General features: G+C 39.5%; 1 protein-coding gene across 4 annotated transcripts in view; it reads right to left on the bottom strand.

The window, feature by feature from the left end:
- ZZEF1 (zinc finger ZZ-type and EF-hand domain containing 1) overlaps positions 1-17,396 on the bottom strand; it is an 81,397-nt gene that overhangs the window by 36,119 nt on the left and 27,882 nt on the right. For all 4 annotated transcript variants that reach the window (XM_048824192.2, XM_048824189.2, XM_048824187.2 and 1 more), the window contains exons 15-30: positions 16,595-16,764; positions 15,295-15,428; positions 14,285-14,355; positions 13,684-13,798; positions 12,833-12,992; positions 11,650-11,771; positions 11,423-11,545; positions 9,452-9,618; positions 8,718-8,799; positions 7,816-8,017; positions 5,943-6,091; positions 5,422-5,662; positions 3,937-4,016; positions 2,459-2,552; positions 1,461-1,977; positions 557-721 (exon numbers count right to left, since the gene is read on the bottom strand). In XM_048824192.2, coding sequence (XP_048680149.2) covers positions 557-721; positions 1,461-1,977; positions 2,459-2,552; positions 3,937-4,016; positions 5,422-5,662; positions 5,943-6,091; positions 7,816-8,017; positions 8,718-8,799; positions 9,452-9,618; positions 11,423-11,545; positions 11,650-11,771; positions 12,833-12,992; positions 13,684-13,798; positions 14,285-14,355; positions 15,295-15,428; positions 16,595-16,764 — 2,592 coding nt within the window. The remainder of the gene's footprint in view (positions 1-556; positions 722-1,460; positions 1,978-2,458; positions 2,553-3,936; positions 4,017-5,421; positions 5,663-5,942; positions 6,092-7,815; positions 8,018-8,717; positions 8,800-9,451; positions 9,619-11,422; positions 11,546-11,649; positions 11,772-12,832; positions 12,993-13,683; positions 13,799-14,284; positions 14,356-15,294; positions 15,429-16,594; positions 16,765-17,396) is intronic.

The following is a 17,396-nucleotide window of genomic DNA, read 5'->3' as shown; positions in this document are numbered from 1 at the left end:
CATTAATTTATGGAGAAAAGTCACAAAAGGGAAAAGAACTCTCCCAAACACGTATTGCTGACAGAGCAACTAAAATTAATCTAACCCAGCTAGCCGAGCTCCAGCTTAAATTCTTATAGAAGGAATAAGATAACTGATCCTATTTAGGCAACAGTTTAAACTGAAATAATAAACAAAGCTGAAGAGTGTGAATGTCTGAAGACTAGTCTAGTCTCATTTTCTGTGTTTTCAGTCATCCAGTTAGATAACTGGGAACACTTTAATAGCTATATGCTGCGGGTAAGCTGCTGACCCCTGTTGGTATAAATAGGAATACGGCAACTAATTCTCCAAGTACCACGATGAAAATGTAAACGATCAAAATGCACCATAGGAAGTGTGCACACAAACTTAAATATTGATCTCAGCACAAAATATGCACTTGCTCTTGTATCTGTATTCACAAGAGCGTCACTTCTCATATTCTTTTCACCCTGGGTAATCAGTATTGAGTCAGGGCGTGCAGACATGTTATACAGAATAGTGTTAGCTCCAATTTTCTAAGAAAGATACTTACTTTGTAAAATCTTTCTGGCAGGCCAGAAGTTCCAAGAGAAAGAGTACACAGGGTGGATGGAAACAGTGAGGCTGCCCAAGAGATTCTAAACACTGGCGGATTGTCTTCAGCACTTCTAGGATACTTTGGGCTTGAGCTTTTCTCAAAACAAGGACCTTTAAAATACTAGGAAAAACACAAACTCCCAATGACTACTTCAAAACACCCGTTCTTCAGTACCTCATAATGCAATCAACATTTGAGAAGTTAAACAAGTTTGATGAGTTGGCACCTAAATTAACTGTACTGTATATTGCCTTGAACACCTTGGTAATAATAATGTGTTATTTACAAATATTTTACCCAAAGTCGCAGGGTGAGTGGCAGAGCCAGGAACAGAACCCAGGATTCCCAACTCCCTGTTCCAACCTCTAAACCTTGGGCTGGTTCTGGAAGAATGTCCTCCAGTTAAAATTTGCATATTGGCCCTTTGAAGATCCCTTCTCTAACTGTTCTAGATCTGTTATCCAAGACCCACTAACTCAGCTAGGCAGTTGTGATTTCCAGAAGCAGTTCTTTCCCCATTCAACCACAGACAGGACGCAACACCACCTCACAAGCAGATTTGATGAAGCAGGGCAAACTGCAGCATAGGGACAGTAAGGGAATGTAATCACTATTCATAATCCTGAAATTCTATGTGAGTTAAATGAGTCAGATTAAATATTCTTTGGGAGCCTAAAGTAGGTTGTGAGCCATAAGTTTGATGCTTTGATATCAAAATATAATGGACTGTTTTTCAAGAACCTGAAATTAGAGAAATATTACTAAAGTAAGATAAAAATATGCTTTATCCCATCATCTGAAACCTTTGAAATCTCTCAACCTTAAATATGACGGACTGCAAATTTTCAAGTTTGCTCACCTTTCATGAGAAAGTGATTGATCCTTAATAAAGTCTAATATATTTTTCAGTACAGGATATTTCTCCTTCACAGTGGGCACTGATTTAGGCTCTTCTATTGATCTAAAAGATAACAGCCTTAGTCTTCCACGGCTGAACTGAGATTTGCGAGTTGGAGTGGAGGGAGGAGATGCTGTGTCCTCTTGCTGTGAAACTGTATTTTCAAGGAGCTTACTTTGAGATTCAGAGGCTACTTCGGATTGGGGTGGGTCTGGCACTTGCTTAATCTTTGTGTCAGAGTCTACCACTCGACCCCTTTCTGCAGAAGCAGGATGAGTTACTCCATTCGAAGACAATGAGTTTGCTGCTTGAAAATCGGCTTCTACGATAGAACTAGTCCTTTGACGTTTACCATCGTGGTACTGTTGGACATCCTCTACTTCTGAAGCAACCCAGTTATCAGAAGCAAGATCTTTTGCCTTTGCTCTCACAGGCAAAAATTTTAACAACAATAAGCTCTTCTGAATACAGTGTTTTGCTGCAGCATAAAAATTGAGGGGAAAAAGGCAAGTTAGTAGAATCACCATATCACATATTGTGTAATACCTTTCTTATGTAATTTAAGTAAAAATTGGCTCTTAATTTTTTATCTTCTGGCCAGAAAGTCCTGAAAGTATGGCTTCCTGCCCCTTGATAGTGAGTCTGGATCACCCAACATCAAGTGCCTATTCAAAATATTCACACCAACTATACAAAGCAGCGACATGTGAAGTGTCATTACAAAAAAGTTTTTAAAATGACAGTTCAATCATCAGTCAGACAATCCAGTGCACTGGTTGTTTTCTCATTCTTTAGGAAAAATCTCTGGAGACAGTGCACATTAAATCAGCTAATTTATCCCGGTCCACAAAGTTTTAAACATAAGATAGCCTAAACTGCTAATTAATTTCCTTGCGCACAGAAAAAATGAGAAGAGCTACATAAGAAAGTTAGGCTAAGCCATCAGGAAAGACACTTACCAAGGATTTCTGGGTTCACTTCACTTATTTCTACATTCTGTTTCTCTGCTGTATCATTTCCTTTACCCATCAGGAACTTCTGCTTCATTTCTAACTGTAGACAGGATATTAATTAAATTAATTAAAGATGTGAAATCCTGCCTATCCAGATGGCATGGCAGCACAAAGACTGCACCACAATTAGAGAATCTCATTAGTCCGCTCCTGAGATTCTTAAGACATGCTAAGTCTCCAATACAGGACTAGTCCTTTATGGTCTAGCACAGGGGTTGGCAGCCTTTCAGAAGTGGTGCGCCGTGTCTTCATTTATTCACTCTAATTTAAGGTTTGGCATGCCAGTAATACTATTTAATGTTTTTAGAAGGTCTCTTTCTATAAGTCTGTAATATATAACTAAACTATTGTTGTATGTAAAGTAAGTAAGGTTTTTAAAATGTTTAAGAAGATTCATTTAAAATTAAATTAAAATGCAGAGCCCCCCGGACTGGTGGCCAGGACCCGGGCAGTGAGAGTGCCACTGAAAATCCGCTTGCGCCCCGCCTTTGGCACGCGTGCCAAAGGTTGCCTACCCTTGGTCTAGAATGTGTTGCTGGTCAGCCTGTGGCACAACCCAGTGAAATCCACTGAAAAGCTTGACTCTTTCAAGCCAAAAGAAAGCTAAGCTGATGATCCCAGTTCTTTCAGACATGTGGTGCACAAGCGTTAAATCAGGTAAAAGTAACTGTGTGTGTGTGTGTATGTGTCTTCTCTTTTCAGTGAAGAGATCTGATCCCTGTGCATATCTTCAACCACATCTGGTGATTTAAATGACAAAAAACCCACAATTATTTTCCTACTCTTTCCTCCCCTCCGTTTAGCACAGTAGAGCCAAAATAACTATGTGAGGGAGATATTTCTTTCTGGCTGATTCATAAGCTCTGGAATAGGCTTCCAGGGGTGATTGTGAACTCCCTGTCATTGTAGGTTTTTAAGAACAGGTTAGACAAATACCTGTCAATATCATAGAAATGTAGGGCTGTCATTATGGAAACTCTGCCTCAGCACAACAGGCTGAACCTGATAACTTCTCGAGGTGCATTCCAGCCCTCCATTTCTAGGATATTATAATCAAAAATTCCAATTGCCAGTCAAAATTCTACCCCTGCACCTTCATTGAAAAGCCTAGGGAAGAGCTTGGCTTGCAGAATCTTTAAAGACTGGTAATGATGCATGACATGAAAGGCCTAAAAGCTGGACTATTAAAGCCAAAATTGACTGCAGGGCTGGCAGTCAGGAAAAATATATTTTTACTTTTAAGATGAACAAATCTGATCTGCAATCATTGAGAGAAAATAAAAACAGACCCCTCCCCACAACAAAACCATTTTTAAAAGGCATTTCAAGGTACAGTGACACAGACTCTGCACTGGGACACAGGAGCAAAAATATATGTGAAAGAAGAAAACCCAAATAGAAATAATCATCCTGAATAACCTTACCATCCATATTCTAATCCCATCAGCCAGAGAATATACTTGTGCAAACTCTTCATTCAGAGGCATCTTGCCTCCACTGATGACTGTAAAAACAAAAAGAAAGAGGAAAGTCCTTTTATTCACTGCTTCAGTTTCACATCACTTAAGGATTTAAAATAAAATAAGATACCTGCAAAAGGCTGTGATAGACCCTATCAACTACCTCTTAAGGCGATGCCAGGCAGGTTTTGTTCCCTGTTGTTCTTACAGATATACTGTAAAGGCTGGTAATGCATTAAAACCATCTATTGTACCCTGACTGCAGACCTATTTGCAAAGTTGAATAATGAATGAGTATGTACAGTTACGGTCAATACATATGGGTCCTGCAAATGTACAGGCAGGACAAACAGAGGCTATTCCTAGGACTTCAATGGGAGTTGCATGTGCTCAGTACCCCTCAGAATCAGGCGCTGAGAGTCCAAATAGCACATTTTTATTCAACAGATGAGAACTTACTTCAGATAGCATGTTGTGACATACAAGTAATGTATTGCACATTAGAAAGAAAAGTTGGCAACCCTACTCTCTGGAAAGGTACAAGTTGAAATACCGAGAGCCAACTGCATGAGTTAGGAGCAGAATATTAACTTAAAAACCACAGTGGGTTGCAAGCTCACTTTCCATAGCGTGACAATATTTAGCGGATTAATTTGCATTTCCTCCCCAAACAGTATTGTTAAAATATAAATACTTTGTTCCTTGCTGTTTAGGAAACATTTAACGAGAGCTGAAAATGGCTGAATTAGAGTTGTGTTCCAGTGGCACAACTGGTGGGAAGATAGATACCTTTGAGTTACAATCCCCGTGCAAAAACCAATGTCCCTGTGGACTTGGTTAAATCACAACATCTCTGGCTTAGAATCATAGAATATGAGGGTTGGAAGCGACCTCAGGAGGTCATCGAGTCCAACTCCCTGCTCAAAGCAGGACCTAATCCTCAACCAAATCATCCCAGCCAGGGCTTTGTCAAGCCTGACCTTAGGAGGGAGATTCCACCACCTCCCCAGGTAATCCATTCCAGTGCTTCACCACCCTGCTAGTGAAAAAGTTTTTCCTAATATTCAACCTCAATCTCTCCCACTGCAACTCAAGACCATTACTCCTTGTTCTATGAAAAGACTTAGTTTACTCATGTTTAAAACAAGGATAACCTTATTTGCCTATCCTACTCAGAGGATTTGTGATGATTAGCTAACCTTTGTAAAGAGCTGTGATGATGAAAAACACTAACAAAGCATTATAATCTTATTACAGTCTATTGTGGCAAGGTCTGCCTAGTTGGTGAGTGCAGCACTGTAATATCTTCTTTGTACAGGATGAAACCTCTAACCTTCTGAATATTTATGAAACTAAATACATTTTTCAAGTTTTACAACTGAATTATAATAGGATTTCTTACAAACTATCAGCCTTCATTATTGATATATTCACTAATAGAAGAGTTACCATATTTTTGTAGCTTCCCATATAAATCTGGAGTGAGATACACCAAAGCAGCAAATGTGGCGTTCACAGCTTGATCAACAGTGGAACCAGCAACTATATCTGTCTTTGGGGCCTGTTTTTTACATGCCTGTATAAGTCCTTTGAAAAGCTCAGAATTTTGCCCACAAAAATCCTGGGAAGGATCTGATTTTGCAAAGTCGAGAAGAAAGTTACGGCAGTCATCTGCATGAGAGTTCTTCATCTGGAAAGAGTATTTAAGCATTTACTTAATATCGGTTTAAAAACGCTCACATCTCATTTATATATTTGAACAACCCACACCTCAGAAAGACATTACAGTCAAAATGACAATATAAAGGGTACAGAACAAAAATTTCTCTTGACAATTCAACAGCCCATGAGATGGCAGCCTCAGCCTAGCAGTGTACAGTTAGAGATGTGTCAGCTCATTAAGCCTGAACAAAACCACTCTCATGCATAGTGTTTTCCTACCCATAAAACAGAAACAGTGGCCTAAATACCTCTTTTTTATTTTGGTGCACTTGTCTGGGTTCATTTGCTTCCAAAGTCGCCTCAGGACACATCTGATGCCTGAAGACAGGTTTCCATAAAGGAGAATTAAGAACTGATGTCACTTTTGAAGGAGGCAACTCTGCTTCACTACCTAGGTCTGCAAAAACAGCAAGACAGATGTGGATTTATGTTCAATACTAAATATTTTTGTTCAATTTTATATGATTGCAAAAATGCACAATTTTAAAAACCTGCCACAAAAGGAAAAAAAAAGGAAATGGCATGTTGAACAAAAAAGTCTTAGATTAACAGTTACTCATGTTGTTTAGTGCCACATACGCAACAGACATCACACCGCTCCTGTACCGTCTTACTGCTGGCATTAATGCAGATTAACCAATGCAATGCTACAGCATGTTACTATTGTAAAAGGCCCTGAATGTATGTATCCCATCTATACTGTACTCATGACCACAGTATCGAACTACTCATTAAAAAAGGTTCTCAAAGCACTTTACAAGCTACAGACACAGGGTTATTACTTCATCCATCACTGACTTGCCATAAGCCCTAGCATGCAACAAAATGCATTAAAACATATACATTGAGGTACAGATTTTCAAAAATAGAAACCCTAAACGTAAGTTCCCAAACCGAAAGCTAGGCCTCTGCCTGACTTTCTGGAGTCCTGACAACTTAAAAGCTCCTGTTGACCTCAATGAGAACTACAGGATGCTCAGCACTTTTGAAAAATAAAGCACATGTCTAAATACAGACATGGGTTCCTATCTTTGGGCTCCATTTTTTGAAAATCTTAATTCATATATGAAACATACATATACGATTTTAATACCTGTGGCCAACCCTTTGCATGCTGTCTATCTTCACAGGCCTAAATCCCCGCAAACACATACATTCTTAGCTTTACTTATGTGTGTAGCCCGATTGAATTCACTGCTCATATGACTAAAGTTAAATATGTGCATAAGAGATTGTGGCACCAGGGCCTTAAATAGCAAGCTCTCTGGGGCAGGGATTGCACTTCCCTGTGTGTGTAGACAGAGCTTAATATATTGTGGGTGATACCAGAATACATGTAAACAATCAAACATAGAATTGTGACTGAAAACTTCAGGGAAAGTTTAGGTAGACAGAACAGAAATCTGGCCAAATCACATGGACAGATTCTACACTACAAAGCACTCATGAAGTTTCATACTGACCCCTCAACACACACAAGCAGAAGTTAATATCAGAATGAATTTTGCATTATGGTTCAGAGGTCTAGTAAATAAACTATAGATTATGGTGACATATGGTGCTCCAATACAAGAACTGAAATAAGTGTTCCCCCATCTGCTTTTAGATTTAAGAAATTCCAAATGATCAAACGGAACATTTTAAAGTCAGCATAAATTATGTGCTATAAATTTTTACTTTTTCCGTTTTCTGGTGTAAATGTAATGCTGCCAAACCATGGAGAACGAAATCCTCATGAAATCCAGAGAAAAGACACAGCATATGCAATGGCAATGAAAACTTCCCCCTCCACAATGTGCTTTAACACTTAACATGACCACATCCAGGGGTCAGAGTAGTTATGTCTCCAAGTCCATTCTACTCCTGGCCTCTTAAGACTGCAAAGGGTGCCAGTAGTGATGGAGTTTTTTTGTAACGTTCCCAGAGAAAAGGTTAAAGAGTTATAAATTTGGTCATTACCAACTTGGTCTGTAACTGGCAACCTTGTTAGGACACTCTGTTTTCAAATATGAGTGGGCTGGAACAATCTGTATTCCTTTTAAGAATATAATATATTAGATTCTTGCACCTCGTCCCTATCATGGAAACATGACTGCTAGAGAAACTAATTCAAAAACTTACCCAGTTGGGATTTCAGTGCCATACTCCGCGAAGCCAAGCGCCCCATCAACCTGGACACAAGAAGTTGCAAATCCAAGCCCCAAGTAACTGCGACATCGGGTAGGCCATAAGCAGTGATGGAGAACTTGTAGCCCCACTCATTATTACTGCTGTCAGAGTGAAAGAGAAACTGCAGCCGTGGGCCAGCCTGAAAGGTCACTTTCTACAGAGCAACAAAACAATCATTTTGCCAAATGTACATGACAGGAAGACATTTCGGGGTCATGAATTTCCTTCAGCAATTGTGTTTGTCAATATTCTCATGTTTTCTCTGTAATATGCGCTAGCATCCCATCAGATGACTCAAAAGCCTACAGCAATTAAAGTTTCAACTTTCTATTCACAAGAATAATTGAAAGTTTCAGCCCACAAAACAGCTTTTGATGTTAAAAAAATATAATGGCAGAGAAAGATTACGCTGGGGTAGCTATGAAGTAGCACCTGAGTGGCCACAAGAAAATAATAAATGAATTCAACTTGCCATCTCAAGATTTATTTAAAATTAATGAGGTACAAGGGGATCAGAGAACAATTTCAACTGTATGTTTAACTACAATGAAACATGGTTTTCTACATACTAACTGGCAGGGAGTTAATCATACTAGTACTGGAAAGGACCTTCTGGGTCATTCATTCTATTCATTTGCATCACTGTGGAATTACAGGATTTCCCACCACCACCACCCCCCTCCCTCTGAGAATTAGAGGTAGGTGTGGGCACACACCCACACCAAAGATAAGAAGTTATCAGATTACAAGGTCTCTGCAGAACCTCTTACCTATGACGCTAAAACACCACAGAGTTCCAGGATACCCTAATATTAACATATGTTTATTTTGCACAATATTTTAAAGTCACTCACCTTGGGCCACTTCTCAGTGCCAACCTTTGTATCATAACGAGTTTTTGCACCTCTGGCATCAGTAAACTCCAGGTAATCATATCTGTGGAGAGTGCAACTCATTACTTACTCATTTTTATTTTTAAAATTTTTGGGCTAGTTTACTTTGGAATTTCTCATACTTCCCTAACCACCCCACTCTGGAGACTCAGCAATGTAGACACATTCCCTTCAGAGACATTTACTGCTTTAGAGGATTATATAAACATTTCATTACTTCATACAGCACATACGGTCATTTCTACAACAGAGCTCCCTGATCCTTAATATCAAGTTAAAATATTAAGCATTTCTAAGTGGCAAGCCCGAAAGAAACAGAGGTAACTTACAGAAAGGACTGAACTTTGGCATAGTTGTGCTCAAGTAAGGTAAAGTGAATGCTGGGAACATGCAATGATAGCCACAGGTTTTTCAAGCGCTAATACCAGATCAATCAACGGAAAGCACAGTTCCACTGCCTGAGGGAGCAGAGCCTTGACACTCAGGGCCTGTGCAAAGAGTTTGCCTGCACCCTTTCAAGTCGGAGCTCAGCTGCATCAAGAATCTTTAAGCACTGGTGCAAAGAAGAGTACAGGGTGGGTCGTGCATGCTGAGGGAGAAGTTGGTGCAGTAGGTAATGATTCTCTGCACACAGTGCAGGATTTGCCCCTTTGTGAATAGTTTTTGGAGTCAGAGATGGCACACTATTAAGTTACCTCCTTTCTGTTTCACATTTTTCATCAAATTCCACCTCAAAGTAAGTTGTCCCAGGACAAAGGAAGACGGAGACCTCATGGCAATTATTTTCATAGTTGTGAGGAGATTCCATTGTCCATGTTCGCAGCACCACGGGTTGTTCTTGCTGCCAGCTTTCCATGGCCACCTGTATAATTAAATACAACAACTTTCACCTTACAGGGTACAAATGCAAAGCATTCAGTAGGAGGATTACAGCACTACATTATTTCACACTTGAGTCCATGGCTTAAAGTAGCCATATACACACATACATGTACCATAAGCACTTATCCCTCTACTTACATCACTATAAAGAATGACGCTAAATAAGATTATGAAGCATGTAGTAGAATTTTATTAACTTTTTATTTTTCCTCTTTTATCTCTCTCCTGTCTTCAATCCTTCTCCACTGTCCTATGTATTTTACAGGCTCATCATCTCAGTGTCATCATCTACTTATCTCTCCTCCTCCCATACCCAGGCTCTCAAGAAACCTTATCTTCCCTTCCTTTTTATCACCTCCAAAACCCAGTCTTTCCTATCTATTCAAACTACCAGAACCCTCATACAAGCTTTGGTTAACTATAAATCATCTCTTCTCTGGACTCCCAGTCACTCATCTCTTCCAGAATCAGTCTATCCAGAATGCTGACACTGAAACAATCTTCCTCTGTTGCCATATCAATTGCATCACTACTCCTCAAAATCTTTCACCACCTTGTTTAACTAAATCACGTGCAAGCTCTTCATTCCCACCTTCAGAACAAAAGCATATTTTCACCCTTAAATATATTTTTGCTCTTATTTTTCCTCTTACTCTCCTCCAACTCCATCCCTTGCAGTCCACTCTCCCCTTCCCTTTCTCCACTTTCATAAACTCACATACCGCAATGACTGGTGTGGTATAAGAACCAGAACAGATATACATTTCCCACTCTTGGCTCTGCGTTTCATCATGCAGCTCCATATACTTGGAAGTAGGGTCCCAACCTTGTTTCAAACTTTACAGTAACCTTTAAAAAACTTCCACTCTCTCCTTTAAACCAATGTATCCCATTAATTTTCTCAACATAGAGCTATGTGTTATATTGTAAGCTCCCAGGACAAGGGTCCTCTCTTTTGTTATATATTTATGATGCAATCCACAGTATTAATTCACATTAACTTCTTAATCTAGGAAGCGATTCTATTTTTATCACATTGTGACTGACTTAAATTCTAAGTCAGTGGTTCTCAACCAGGGATATGCATACCCCTGGGGGCACACAGAGGTCTTCCAGGGAGTACATAAACTCATCTAAATAGCTACCTAGTTTTACAACAGGTTACATAAAAAGCACTAGCAAAGTCAGTACAAAGTAAAATTTCATACAGAGTGACTTGTTTTATACTGTTCTATATACTATATTCTGAAATTTAAGTACAGTATTTATATTCCAATCGATTTATTTTATAATTATATGGCAAAAATGAGAAAGTAAGCAATTCTTCAGTAATAGTGAGCTGTGACACTTTTGTATTTTTATGTCTGATTTTGTAAGCAAGTAGTTTTTAAGTGAGGTGAAACTTGAGGTACACAAGACAAATCAGACTCCTGAAAGGGGTGCAATAGTCTGCAAAAGGTTGAGAACCACTGAACTAAGTGACCATAGCATTTTCATTTGATCTACAACACATTTTACGTAAGTAAATGTGATCTTTTGAAATAAGATGATGTGAATGCATAGTCCCTTTAAGGGTAGTATGTTCTGAACAATTTTCTTACGTAACCTGGTTGCATACTTGTAGATGTGACTTCTCAGCGAAAAAACTGCTCAAAAATCACTTTAGAGAGATCCTGAAGGGACAGGAGCTCATCGGATACACTGATGGTGGGCAAAGGAGATGCAGAATTCAAAAGGTTACAGAGAATCAGAGGTGTAAAGTATCTATATCTATCTTAGGCTACCTTATTAAGACTTTCTCCAGGTTCACTACAAAGGTTCTTCAGCAGTTGTGTCAGGGTACTGAAACCCTGAAGTAGGGTACAGTGTGGAATGTCTAAAGTGCAGAAATCCAACAAGAAAGTCACCTAAGGGGGGGGGGGGAAAAAACAAACAACCTAAAAGTTACAAAGTCTTCTTAAATATATTCACATAGAAGGAAAACGGTAGGACATTCCAGTCATTCACCTACCAGTTGACGAGTTGCCATGGCAAAAACAGAGTTACTTAATTTTTCTACTATATATTTTCCATTGTATTGGGACAAAAGTGATTCTAAAATTGTTCTGATATTTGACAGGAACTGGCCCACATCTAAAAAAGAAAGAGAAAAACATTAGGTAATAGAAAGTTCGCCAAATGGAGGATTCACTACTGGGAGTCTGTGTTTTTACTGTGCAGCTCTAGTGGGGTTGATGTTGTGCAAAATAGAGAAAGACGGGTGTTGCCCCAAAACAAGGCAGTTGGGACACAATTTTATGCACATATCCACTGCTGGCAATAGGACACTCTGTCATTAACACCACCAAAAGCACAATTCATAGAGAAGCTAGCACTGTAATCAAACTACATCTCCTTGAGCTAAAACCCCTGTTTCAATAACCCTACTCTGATTTCCTGGATTATTGTTACACTAAGGAATGAAACATGAATTATGAGCAAGGCCAGCAACTTTTAGGTATTCAGTCAGTCAGTCAGTCAGTCAGTCAATCTAAAGTGTTCAGTTAACTAGTATAAAAATAAAAACTATAGAATATAATCCAGGTTTGAATTTAGAAATAGCTCAACATTACAAAATACAAATTTAATACCACTCAACCATTACATTTATGGCCCAAGTAATTATTCAAGTAACTTTGGGATGCTGTGCTGAGACAAAGCATGCTATGGTGATATGCGCCTGAAAAATACCTACATTAATAGGTCGTACTACAGACAAAATGAGTTCAGCTTTTCTTGTGATTACCCAGATCTACCAAAACCACATGCTGCCTCAGCCAGGGGGGGTTATTACTTTTGAGGGAGATGGAGGGAAGATGCCCTAATAACGGACAACTAAAGAAAAATATCGAAAATGGAAGCCTGTAACTAAATTTTGTTTCTTCATAGGTTCAATAGCCAGTGAAATTTTTGGTTCAAATTAGTTTCTCATGCATAACAATAATCCAACAACTTTAACCATAGTGATTACTGTAAATTGGTCCAGAGGGCTCTGGGCCAATTTTGAAATTTGTTCGGAGCACTAGAATTATAAGGATGCTTCAGATACCATGATAAGTGTCTGGAGATAAAAATGCGAATCAGCTTCTTGAGATCATATTTTAAAGTCATGTAATATTGTGTACACTAGGCACTGACTCCACTCTGGAACTTACATTTTTTAAGTATTTCTATGGCAAGACTCTTGGCTGTATTATCATTGCCCTTAAGTTGTACGTAGCACCATGAAAGGAGGCTTCCCTGTACAGACCAGAATAAGGATGACAGTACTGTGCCACTCTCCTGCTGGGCAACATCCAGCATCATCATTTCACACTGAAAAGCAATAATACAACAATGATTGTTACAATAATACAACACACAGCACTGCAGTGTGACAGATTATGCGATACACCACCCTCCTCCCCACCGCACACCACCAGCCACAAAAAAAGATGAAAAGCAAGAGACCAGTCATATATGAACTGCTAGTGATTAAAAAAATTCATAAAGAAGCAATATTTGAAAGCTGTTTCAGTAACTCAGTAAGATGAACGGCAAACAGGTCTAAGTCATTACAACTACGTTGGGGGCAATCAATTAAGGCTTTCAGCACATTCTGTAACATAGGCTAATTATTTTCACATGTGAAAAGTCCTTACTTTCCCAAGCACAAGTCTTTACCCTATGGTACCATGAATGGTTCCCACCCTTCAATCTGGTTTAATTAGCTCAATTCTTTTACAGCTTCAAGGCAGTTACTATGGAACTCTATGGAAAAACTCCCTAAGGCAACCTATTCAGTATGTTGCCTTGCTTCTTAATATTAAAACGTTGTTACTGCTTAACATATAATATTTAAATTAGTGGGGGCCCGATCCTACAATCATACATAATTAATTTTACTCATATGAATAGTCCTGTTAACTACTGGCTTCAAGATCTTCATGTGCAACATGCCTTTGAGAGCATACCACATACTTTAGAAAAGGAGAAGTGAGAATAGACAATCTCAAAAGATAGCTACCTCTCTCGCCGCCACCAACAGAAGGGTATCCATGACTGACAGCACTTGGCTGATGTCAAAGTCCTCAGAAACTTCCTTATCTGGCAACAATAAAAGTCCACCTGGATCCTGATCACTGCAAAAAATAGAGCTTACTGAGTAACAGCTAATGACAGAAGTCTGAAACAGATGCCCTGTTGTGATGATAATCTGCAGAGATCATTTGCACATCATTTCTGAAGGAAAAATCAAATGTTCTATAAAATACCTCCACACTGATAAATTTAAAGATATAAACAATACCAACTGTTTCCACGGACAACAGTAGTTTGAAAAAAATTGATCAAGGATAAAACAGTAAACAATGCTGCTCAGAGACTCTGGGCAAAATACCATAACCTCAGTAATTATTTTTACCCTTGGGCAATCTTTTGTTATTGCCTTTTGAGCCAGTCAATACTAGTAAGATGTATAGATTTTTATTCTCTGAAAGAGAAAGTGCATTAACAATTTTGCTGACTTGCATCTCTTTTTTCAGAAGAATGTGGAATTATTGAAAAGGATCAGTAGGATGAAGATAATCAGAGAAAAAAAGTTATTTTTCAATATCAAAGAGCCTTACCTGAAGTATATACACAGGGATCTGAAGGTGAGATGCACAGATTGCTTATGTTCCTGTTCTGTGATGTTTTTCTAGGAAATGGAAGAGGTTTATGTTTAAAAAAACGTTTTTTATAATAGCAAAGAATTACAAAGAATGACAGGACCAGGAAATACTTTTTGTGGACTACAGAAGGATTAGTATTTACACAACTCCAAGAGATGTTTGGTCTGCATTTTCATTATGAAAAATACCCATTTTCTGAGTTTTATCCTTGGTTTGTAAAAATGTTTTAAACAAAATTCAGTCACCATTGAAATTGGATCTGTAAGTTCTCTGCCACTAAGCAAATCTTGATTTTAAAATGGCATTTAAATCACTTTTCCTCGCATCTCCTAATTGTGTCTTTTCTAAATGCTACTGTGCTTACCCAAAATTTTATTTTTATACTATAAATGTAGTATCCCATCACGCATAAGAAATCCTACAGATCCATATGCACACGCAAGAGTTAAAAAAAACACAGCACGTGAATTTTATACTGTCAGTATTCCAATAGGTGCTAAATCATGAGGAAAAATAGGACATAAAATATTTTAACAGTCTTCTTTTAAGTTCTCACACAGACTTGGACACTAGAACATATGTAAAGTCACTGCATCCTGTGCCTCTGGTTTCCTCCTATATAAAATAGGGGTTATTATATGTACAAGGTTTATTTGTAAAGTGAGCAGAGCCTATCACTTAAAGACCACGAATATGTAACTTCACAATGCCATGTTCCCTGGTTAACTTTTGAGACTATAAGAGAGCCTTCCTTTGACGGCTGACATTCTAAGACAGACCATCTGAACTGAAACTACTACTTTATGGAAAGGTAAAGGCAAGCTCTCCTCATCTGGAATGAAGTGATTGTGGAGAAAAAGAGAGGAATAAACAGATACCTGCTTTCTTTTCTGCATGAAGATAAGATACCTTAGAAAATAATTCTAACAAAACCAAAAGCAATCATTTCTCATTGCATGGTTTACCATCATGGCGAAGAGCTGGTCCTGTCTGGTCTGTCTATCTGGGAAAAAGATAGCTGCTCCGTTGAGCAATGTGTTCTTAACTTCCTGCTTTAGCGTTGTCATGGGTGTGAAGTTGCTATCACTCATGTCCACTACTGTTCATAAAAAAAAGGAAACTGTGTTACAATTTAAAATCAGTAACCAAGTATATATCTTTAATACACTATACAATTTCATTTCTTTTCCATGACACTAGTCTTTCCAAAGCACATAAAATACTCATCACACATATACACACGTAAGGATTGATCTTCAAGAACATTAATCTTGCAACATGCTGGGATGTAAATTTACATTGAGGTAGTCTGCTGCACAACAACTGTCCATATGGACCCTGTTAACATGCTCTAACAGTTCCTTAGTCCACTCTGATCTACCCCACTTTGATAAGGGAGTAGGATCAAAAGGCGCAGTGAGGAACTATTAGTGTGTATCAGCAGAGTCCACATGGACAGCACACTCAAAAAGGACAGATTTCAACCCAGCTTACTGCAAACTAAATGTTACTTAAGGCTTGTCTACACAAACATGTGAGAAAGCCTTTTGAATTCTAGCAAGAAAGATCTTATGACGAGAAGACCTCTGATTCAAATGACTTGATTCACTTCAGGACCTTCAATGTTATATTTATTTATAAGACCAACTATCAAAACTGGGGGGGGGGGGAACTTCCGAAACGTACCACACTCAGTACAAAGTCATTCATCTATTCCTTGTTTTTCATAATTTCTTACTACGTATACTAGTTACTGAAAACATTGTTCTTAAATATATAAGGCAAAATACTGGCTCCAAAGAAATCTATGATAATATTCCCATCGACTTCAATGAGGCCAGGATTTCACTTGTACTTTTCCGACCATGTGGATTCATTCTAGCACAGTGATGAGGTTAGAAACACTCAATATAAACCAATCTAATCCTTCTACTTATTCCAATACTGAAGTCAAAGGACCAAATTCTCCACTGGTGCAAGTAGATACAGCTCCACTGAAATAAAATTTGCCATTGCAACCACTTTCAGGCAACATATTAACAGGACAGATTCAAGATCACTTCTTCAGAGGCTCAAAGAAAGTACAGAAGCAAGCTCTCAGCTAAACCCATTGATCTAAAATAGCAATAAAGCACAACAATCTGAAACAGCAGCTGGCTTGGGTTTTGGAAAAAAATTTTTCCAAGTTCACACTAGTATAAATTCCTTCTTTAAAACAAAACAATAACAACAAAGTTAGTAAGTGACAGCATAATATTAACGAACCTTCACACAAATGCTTGTAGAGCTGTACTGCAGCTTCTGTTTGGCCAGAAGTTTTGCTTTGAGAAACTTCCTGAGATTTAATAGATTTATTGTTTCCAGTAAGTACAGAGAAGCAGCTTTGAAGAAGCTGCAGTAGCACAGTCTGGGCAGAGAGACACTCTTCCCTTGGGCTAAAAGGAAAACAAAAAAACAAACAGGAGTAAAATCTTCACAGGAAGAGCTCATTTCCAGCACACAGTGCTATGCTAAAGCAAGCATCACTGTCTCTATTCTACAAGACACTGACACTAAGACAGGGGTGGGCAAACTTTTTGGCCCGAGCGCCACATCGGGGTGCAAAACGGTATGGAGAGCCGGGTAGGGAAGGCTGTGCCTCCCCAAACAGCCTAGCCCCTGCCCCCTATCCGCCCCCTCCCACTTCCTGCCCCTTGACTGCCCCCCTGAGAACCCCTGACCCATCCAACCCCCCTGCTCCCGGGACCCTCTGCCCCTAACCCCCCCGTGCCCCTGCTCCCTGTCCCCTGACTGCCCCGACCCTTATCCACGCCCCCCCGCGCCCCTGCTCCCTGTCCCCTGACTGCCCCGACCCTTATCCACGCCCCCCCGCGCCCCTGCTCCCTGTCCCCTGACTGCCCCGACCCTTATCCACGCCCTCCCCCCCACCGCTCCCTCCCGGGACCCCCGTCCCATCCACGCGCCCTCCCCCCCACCGCTCCCTCCCGGGACCCCCGTCCCATCCACGCGCCCTCCCCCCCACCGCTCCCTCCCGGGACCCCCGTCCCATCCACGCTCCCTCCCCCCC

This window comes from Caretta caretta, chromosome 17 (genome assembly GCF_965140235.1).
Source record: "Caretta caretta isolate rCarCar2 chromosome 17, rCarCar1.hap1, whole genome shotgun sequence".
Taxonomy (NCBI): domain Eukaryota; kingdom Metazoa; phylum Chordata; order Testudines; family Cheloniidae; genus Caretta; species Caretta caretta.
The sequence above is the reverse complement of the archived record's forward strand: the minus strand, read 5'-3'. Positions and strand labels throughout refer to the sequence as shown.